Below are 9,530 nucleotides of genomic sequence, written 5' to 3'. Positions count from 1 at the left end.
AGGACTAAATCTAAAGGCAAACACCTAATCAGAAACAACAAAAGGCTAATCTGTTGTAATTAAAGGGTTTAAATCAAACAGACTAATACAACTCGTACTTATCTCACCTTACTGCAGAACGTAACAGTTTACAAACACGCTGTATAATATATATACACACACACACTTAGCAGCCAGTAGAACTTAACCAACGTAACTTACGACATACTAAAGCTACAGGGTAAATGCTACATTATAATACAATATTTATACTAGACAGAGCTCTTCTAAGGATAAAAATTAACACCTGAATTATCCTTTTAATAAGATGTACAAGTGAAGAAAACAGTGTAGAGGCTATTTTTTCTTCACTTTTTTGTGTTAATTTTGACTTATATGAAAGCTGAGGGTCTGTCGAGTTATTTCAGCATCAACATATTTCGTGCCATAATATGTTAATTCTGAAAGTACAGGAGAGAATAACTGATAGTAATGTTTACCTTTGGTGCTATTCTTTCATCAGCAAACGACTAACCATAATATTCATGTCAAACCTAAATCATATTTTCAATAAAAAACGTTTCAAACTTCAATTTTTTAAGTATATGAAGTACATCATTTTACAATTAAATATCGTTGTTTGATAAAATATGACGCACGACCCAATCCCAGTCATTATTACGTTTTTATTTTTTGTACTTATTAGAGAAGAATTATGACTGTGAAGCTAGACCTTTAATATAACATTAGCTAGGCCTATAATATAACATTAGCTAGGCCTATAATATAACATTAGCTAGGCCTTTAATAAATAATAATTAGAATTTGTTTATACCTACAGGAAAAAAAAATGTAATTTTCTTAGTGTCACTATTCAGCTCCTTAATTTTTTTTTTAGTTTTATAAGTATATGTGGCTAATCAAGTATAAACAAACTAAATTTGAAATTGGCCTGAAAATTAAACTTGCAGTTATATCACTGCCTACCTAGTCATATAAGATGTCACATACCCTTGTTGAAACATCCCTTTTAACACTTTTTATATGCAAATAAAATTATTAAACATACCATACTCCACATCAAAATCATGCTTTAGAAATAATATTTATCACAGAAAGCAGAGAATGTAAAGTAACAAATGAAGCAGACAACATCACCTAAGACGGAAGGCACTTAAATTCATAACTGTTGCTAAATCCTAAATGTTAATGGTAATCGTAAGAAGTGTTAGTGTTTCAATTATTTCTTTAGCATGCAATAAACAACAATGTTTGAAATATTCCATGAAAACAAAGAGAATGAACATGAGTATTACTGGTGACAAAAAAATAAACAAAACACTTGTTTTTCTATAGTTGACTTGGTTGAACTCCTGATAAACTAGGAAAAAAAAATACAAATATGATAGAAACACGTACATGTGAGGCTCAGTACAATTTTTTTTATATAATACCCACTTACTGACTAAAGAGCTGTGACTTACAGATTATATATTTCTTAGCACATCTACACATATGTATAAATCTTGAAAAACTTTCTATGAAGTACAACATAACTGTACTCTTAAAACACACAATCTCTTTTAAAAGTTTCTAATCTTAACAAGACAGTTACAAAAATACAAATATGTATAATTAAAAACTTAAAATATGACACTGTTGTACTTAGTAAGTTTTAAGCTTCTACTCATTTTATGCTGTATTAATTTGTTTTACAAGACACTGTCAGTGTAAGTGTCAAAACAACATTACATAAAAGGCTTATTTGCCTCAATAGCCAATCCTGTCTACGAACATGTTGCCTTAATGTTAACAAGTTTATCGCATAAAATGAATCTACTAGAACCTAAATATATATATATATATATATATCCAAAAATATTAGTAATACACTGAAGCTTACTCATCATTATGGACATATTATTATCATTATTATACACATCTAGGAACACTAAATGAAAAACAACAAAACCAGTTTCAGTATATGTATAATATATATAAACATACACACATCAAATACTCTGCTAGACAACTAATGCACTAAGACTAGAGGTTTTAAAGCACCGTTACTTGTGTAATAATTCCTAAGCATTGTTATGAAAAATGACACTTTTTTTTAATTGTAGTATCTATATAGTGACGAACCAGTCATCTTGAACTTGTTAACTTTCCAGCTCAAACAGATGCATGAAGAACCATTTATCATGTTGACTAAGCTGAAATACAGTACACACACAGAAAAAAAAAAAACAATGTTGCAGTATGCACATTGGGAGGAAGTCAGAAGCACTTGATTGGGAAGATTTGTTTGAAGGGATATGTTACAGTTGTGTCATGAGTAACATCAGGTTTAAAACAGTAAATTCACACAAATTATTACCGAAAAGAGACTCAAGAAAAAAAATAATTAAAGATTAATATGCCATTTTTATGGTTCACATTATATTTTAAAGCATCACTAAAGATACAAAAAAATTTGTTAATTAGGAACTATTTATTCTAATGTATGAATCCGACTGCAAATCGGTTCTGTTTTGTATAAATATCTAATACTCTAATAAACGTGTTCTTACACTGCAGCCAGGTAGAGTCAATTACACAGAAGTTTTATGGATCACTTCATATTTTAAATCATCGCTAAAGATACAAACAAAGTTATAGTGTTTATAATGAAAGTAATGTTTGGATCTTCAACAAAAATAAATGGTAATTAATGTTGAACTTCCTGAAAAATTTAAAATAAGAACAACTACACATCTCACGTGCTAACTGAACAATTTGATAATAAAACATTGCTAACGGTAATTTTTACAACATTTTAAATTCACTACTTAAGTTATTATTTTAATATTGTACACGGGAATATCGGATTAAGGTAATGATTTAGGTTATAGATTATTTTTTTTTACAAACTTTAAAGCTTTGCCGATTACCAATTACACAAAAGAGTAAAGTTTAGGATCTAAAGTTAGCAAGTTATCAGATTAACTGAAGTTTGAAAACACATATAAAACGCACCCGATACGACTGGTAAAGTTATGAATTTTGTTTTCTTTATAGACGAGTTTCTTCAGTAACTGAATTGCTTCTGTATTTATCAGGTGGTGGAGGTTCTCCATAAATAAGGGGTCTTATTGGTGTGATGTTTTCAAGTGTGTCTGTATTAGCTGTAGTAAATGAGGAGAGATCTTCCAAAGATGCAGAACTTAAGCTTTGGGAGGTATCGTAGAACACGGACAAAGATCGATTTCCTGGAGAACTGTATCTTCTTCCCTGGAGATCTGTTTGAACCTTATCATCATACAGCCAGAACTGGGTGAGCATGTTTGCTTCAGAATTTCTTGCAGTGGGCAGCTTTGTAACCTGATTTGAAAGACTTTTGACTTGTGTTTGAGAAGTAAAATTAAAGTCGTCTTCATCCGAACTATCAGCAAAGGATATCAACGCCTCAGGACTATCCTTTACAGAAAGGGTACTTATGTTATCTTCTGTTAGTGTTAATGTGATATCGTTTATGTCAATACTTTTATTGTCTGCATTATCTGATAAATTGTATGTTTTGTATTCTTCTGTAGTTTTTACAGACTTTTTCACTTCTGATGTGTCTGGTATTTCTGGTGGTGGCACAGATGGTCGATCTAATCGACTTCTATTTGGAACTCCTGGTGATGGACATTTAAATTTATCTATGCGAGCATGTGCTGGTAGTTTAGGTGGGCGAGTTGTGACAACCTGTTGATGTGAACCGAACTGGTAAACAGATGAAAATGTTTGTCCTTCCTCTTCATTTAAGGATGGACGTTTGTCTGAAACGAGACTTCTCAAACTGCCATGGGATCCCCGTTTAATAATGGAATTGGACTTGCTTGAAACCCACACAATGTCCTTAGGTAGTGTTGATGCAGGTCTGTTGTCTCTGATGGATTTCATTAGTTGTTCTTCAGTAACAGAAAGTGTTCTTTCCAATTTTGGTATAAACAAGGGTCTTTCTTGACTAGGGCCTTGCACTCTATCCTTATTGAACTTATCTAGGCCAGCTTTTACCATCTGGTTACTTTGTCGTTTTGTTGGTCGAAAAAGTGATCTTAAGCTGACGGACGTAGGACTAGTGTTTTGACTATGAAAAAGAAAAACAAGTAGACACAAATCCAACAGGGTTCTCATCATCATATTACTTTCGTTTATTACTACCGTATTTCGTCGAATAAACTGGTATATTGCATTAGATAAAAAACTATAATGTTTTCCAAAAAGAAAAGATTGTTGGTGTAGATTTACCTCAGATAAAGGCGTCATCATCATCATCATAACTAGAAATACAATATTATTTAAAGACTGTCTTGAACAGCAGTGAAAATTAATCTTGAATGCTACACTTTACTGTTTTAACCTACAATAAAAGAGAATGTTGGGACATCACCAAATAATTTATTTTTGTGAAGAATATGATTGTTTGTTTGTTTTGAATTTAGCGCAAAGCTACACGAGGGCTATCTGCGCTAGCCGTCCCTAATTTAGCAATTTAACAATATTCCTACTGATCTTTTAAGAAGACTAGAGCGAAAGGCAGCTAGTTATCACCACCCACCGCCAACTCTTGGGCTACTCTTTTACCAACGAATAGTGGGATTGTCTGTCACATTATAACACCCCCACAGCTGAAAGGGCAAGCATGTTTGGTGGGACGGGGATGCGGACTCACGATCCGCAGATTGCGAGTCGAGCATCCTAACCACCAGGCCCGAAGAATATGATAAAATTCAAATATGCTTTGTCCATTCCAAATTTTCTTGTAAGAAAAAAAAAAATTGAAGATTTTGAGACTTACGGTTCAAAAGTATCAACTTTATCTGAAGTTTTTTAGTTTTTTTTCTAAGCTATTTTGAAAGATTTGAAATAGAACTTCAGATAAACCTTAATTTTGTTTTCCATCCCAAATGGTAATATATTTTAAAATTAACACAAGTTAAGGAGACTAAATGTTTAATTGGTTTCTAAAATTACATAATGCTGCCTCTAAACCTTACTCACAAAGAGCTATAAAAACGTAAGTCATAATTTAATGTTTCATTACGTATTCAAATAAAATTTGTTGCTTTGAGTAGCGCATTGTTCACACAACTGAGCACTTCTGTTTAACACAAAAAATACACAAGTGTATCATATGCCTAGACAAAACAAACAACTAACATAAAAATAATATACCACACCTCTGTTCAGTTGTATTACCACAGGACTCTCCATTGATGACTTGCTTTTCAGTCGAGTGTATAGATTTTTCAGCCAGGGTTGGGGTAACAGGGACTGACGGTGATGTCAATATAAACTCAACTTCTGTAAACAATAAATCAGTTTTTTTATTTTTATATTAGAGTAGCTCAGGAAAAGGTATTTCATGCCTAATAAGTTCTGTAACCGATCTATACCTGCTAAATCAAAAGAAAATAATATAGCTACAGATTTTAAGGACCGTTATAAAAACGTAAAATATTGATTTCTGTATAAAATTTTAAAGATTCTTGAATAAAAAGGGATATTTTTATATCATTCCTTGAAAAAATCCTAAACCAATCTGTATATGCTATGTCAAATATCTCTTTGATTATTTATTTATGCTTATGCGACTCGAGATTTTTGATCAAATGATTTGTTTTAATCATTAAATAAAACTTTATAATGAAAGTGTGAATTTTTTACGTTTCTCTGTGTAGTATATAAAGTTTATAAGTTAAAAAAAAAAAAAGTGACATCAACAATTAGATAAGAAACAGACGTTCAAGTTAAGAGACGTACATTGAATTTTATGATCTTTTCCGTTCAATATGTTTTCCTACGTCATCTAAAACAATCTTTTCCACTAGCCACCCAAAAGACTTAGTTTATTCAACCTTATGGGAACATAGAAGCTAAACAGACAGGTCAGAGACCTCTTATATTTAGGCATAGCTAACCAGATTGAGGGTAATCAGTCGAGCAGTATTTGCTGCTTATGCAAATAGTGGGATTGACCATCACAGTCATAATGCCCCTCCCACATATGAATGTCGTATCATTGCTCTAGCTTTGGACCTTCTGATACACAGCCCTGGCACATTATACTTATAACCACAGGCCATGCCTTGACTCAGCAGAAGTAAGGAAAATAAGACTTCTATGATAATACATCAAAGAATGGCCTTTATCCATACTTTAACAACAAGTAAACCAGAGATTCAACCAGTATTCAACATAAAAGTTGGTCCCTCAATAGAAGTTACCTATTCAGACTTGATAAAAATCTGTGGAAGAAGGGTGAAACACCCTCTCCACCAAAGTATAATGTTGGATGAATTGTGCTCACCTTACAAGATCAATTATAATCCTCCACCTCCAGCTTTTATAAACAACATTATCATACATTTTTAGCTGTAATACGAGTTACAATAAAACAAATTTTTAAAATTATCAGATTGGACAAAGAGTCACACTTTAAACAGATTCGGATACATGGCAGAACTATTTTCTACAAATTCCAGTAATTGTTTAACAGCCTTTTTTTTTCAATTTCTACAGGTAAACAAATGGGTCATGCTTCATGTTGCTACAGTCTATTACTGGTTAAGAAACGTATCACATTTCAGTCTATGACACCACTACTAGCCAAAATAAGCTCTTTTACTTATCTTATAAAACAATATATCAATATTTTGTGTTCTTATGATTATTTACTATCACCATATTCTCTGTGTAACATTTCCTGAACCCGCTGTATTGGGGATACTTTTTGTTAATTGTTCGAAATACCACACACACACACACACACGTTCAGTCTCAAGTTATATGAAGTTCACATATTTAATATTTCTCAATTTGTACTTGTACTTATGGACATATAAGGGGAAAACACCCATACGTATATGATTTATCATGCTTTACATATTTAGGCATAACCAATGTTTAGGTATATATTGATGGTCAGAATTAGATATCTGTTTTAACTTCCTTTTGCTTTAAAAATAATAATAATAATATAGATATACTAACTTTTCCATATATACATATAAATAAATAAATAGCTCTAGTATAATCAGTTACATTGGCTGTCAACAGGCAATTAAATCAGCATCATAAAACAGTAATGAACTTAATATAAAACAAATATTACAACAGAACTAAAATTAAACAATTATCTTCCATTGTCAGTCAACATCAAGTCATAACGGATAATATTTGTGGTCAGAGCACCCAAATGTGTTCGGGATATTCCATCTATCGGACAAAATCCAGATGTTGATGTTAAACTAGCTAGCGGTTACTGAAAATTAGTCAAGGGTCAGCAATTGAGTGCTTACACCCACAATGTCTCAACTCCTACTGCCTTTCGATGTCTGCAGCCAGTTGTGGGAAGGCAGTTATCCTTAATAATCAGACATAATCTTAAAGTAGAAATAAATCCACCCTAAAATTCTACAAGATAAAACTTCCAATCTCCACTCTTTTATTTACAAAACGATGTTAAACCAAAGTCCGTTATGACTTAATGTTGACAATTAGAGCTGTCTGTTATGACTTAATGTTGACAATTAGAGCTGACTGTTATGACTTAATGTTGACAATTATAGCTGTCTGTTATGACTTAATGTTGACAATTATAGCTGTCTGTTATGACTTAATGTTGACAATTTGAGCTGTCCGTTATGACTTAATGTTGACAATTTGAGCTGTCCGTTATGACTTAATGTTGACAATTAGGACTAATAGAAAATAACTGTTTAATTTTAGTTCTGTTGTAACGTTTTATACATATATATATATAGTTTAACTTCCCCTGACAGAATCATACTTAAAGTATCTTTTAATATGTAATCCCCCTCGTGCTTAAAAATGTTAAGATTTTCAAATTGATACATTCAGAAAGGAATATTGAGCTCAAGTTAAAAAGGAAAAGCAGAAATTAGGTTCGAGTAATTGAAGATCAGCAAACATGTACTCAGCGAGTATACTAGTGGTAAAAAAAAAGGGGCGTAAACGGTTGGTGGATGTACATAATAATGGAAATCATGTTTTGGTTCCAATAATCAGTTTTAAGCTACCATAGAGGGAGTAGTTAATCGCCGAACAAGGTAAGACGAATTGCTATTTATTATATACATTACCTATGTAGGCCTAGCTAATAAACATAGTACGGCAGTAAAATTCATTACTGCATAATAAAAGTACTTACCTTCTTGAAAAAACCAATCAGCATAAGTTACTAAAGTGTCCACTATAGCACTATGATTGTTTGCCGCTGTCATGTTCATGCTAAAATACAAAAGACAGTTTGAAACTAAAATATAAGTTATATATATATTTTGATTACTTGTTTGATGCATTTTGAAACACAATATTGACAAAAAACCTCACAATATAGCTTTGTCACTGAAGTCACCTTTGAACTACACAATCTTTAAGACACATAAATGGAGGATGGACACAGTACTTTAACTGTTGAGAATAAAATTTCTATTTGATCGGTGTTTCAGTATCTTGCTCATTAATAACTAACTTTCCGATATAAAAAGTAAGTTTCGACACAGAATTAGAATCATTTCAATATATCCAATTTTATGTACACCCTACTTATAAAGAAACACGAAAAAATCTAGAATACATCTAACAAATAATGTTTCTAAACAGTAACAGAACTTCGAAGTAAGTTATTTTCTGTTATGGTTCAGAGTGAAGACGACGATGAAATGTTCAATACACGTTTCAAAACACAATTGTGCACATGCATGGTGGTTAAGTCACATACTACTCAACCAGACTTTCCTAAAGGGTTGTTTCTTATCATATATCAACTGTCTAATCAGGCTTTTTATGAAAATTGTTTAGTAATTCTTCCCAGTCTGAAAAAATATATCAGCTGATGATAACTTGCAGTTAAAAGAAAAAGGATGAGATAATGATCATTCTTCTTCAGTTCACACATGATGAAACTTTGAATACATCTACACATACAACATTTGTTAGTTTATACAGTCAAGCCTCCAAGTGCAGTACATACAACATTATTTGTAACAGATCGTGGAGACTTGTACTCATTAATAACTAACTTTCTGATATAAAGAGTAAGTTCACAACATAAGAATGGGAATTTCTATCAGCCACCTGGTGAAATGTTGCCAACAAACTAAACAAAAGTTTTATTATGTACTACTGATAAAAAGCTTGTGTAACATTCAAAAATGTTTCATTACAATACTACTTACCTAAAGTGCTGAAACTCATCAGGAACCCATATCAAGTTTGGTGCCATGACAATAGCTATGTTCTGTGGGGTCATTCTATTAACATCTGAAGTCGATGCCAGCTTGGATAAGAACTTAATCAGGTACCTGAAAAGTCAGAAAGTTCGATGAAATAAACTTCATAAATATGTAATTTTTCTGTAACACTTTCATGTGATATGACAGAAAACAACACACATTACATACAGAAGTTTTAAACTATCATTAGAGGGTTCTCCACTCAAGAAAAATACTATACACCTGGAAAAAAGTTAAGCACCCTCAAATATTTTTCAGGAT

General features: G+C 32.0%; 1 protein-coding gene across 2 annotated transcripts in view; it reads right to left on the bottom strand.

The window, feature by feature from the left end:
• Window positions 1-865: 865 nt before the first annotated feature.
• Window positions 866-9,530, bottom strand: part of LOC106472356 (rho GTPase-activating protein 44-like) — an 18,800-nt gene continuing 10,135 nt past the window's right edge. Inside the window, exons 9-12 of one of the 2 annotated variants that reach the window (XM_013932994.2) lie at window positions 9,213-9,338; window positions 8,183-8,262; window positions 5,190-5,313; window positions 866-4,096 (exon numbers count right to left, since the gene is read on the bottom strand). In XM_013932994.2, coding sequence (XP_013788448.2) covers window positions 3,034-4,096; window positions 5,190-5,313; window positions 8,183-8,262; window positions 9,213-9,338 — 1,393 coding nt within the window. In that variant the 3' untranslated portion in view covers window positions 866-3,033. The remainder of the gene's footprint in view (window positions 4,097-5,189; window positions 5,314-8,182; window positions 8,263-9,212; window positions 9,339-9,530) is intronic. The other variant, XM_022400948.1, reaches the window with a different exon arrangement.

Source organism: Limulus polyphemus, unplaced genomic scaffold (assembly GCF_000517525.1).
Source record: "Limulus polyphemus unplaced genomic scaffold, Limulus_polyphemus-2.1.2 Scaffold5273, whole genome shotgun sequence".
In the NCBI taxonomy this organism is placed as follows: domain Eukaryota; kingdom Metazoa; phylum Arthropoda; class Merostomata; order Xiphosura; family Limulidae; genus Limulus; species Limulus polyphemus.
The sequence above is the reverse complement of the archived record's forward strand: the minus strand, read 5'-3'. Positions and strand labels throughout refer to the sequence as shown.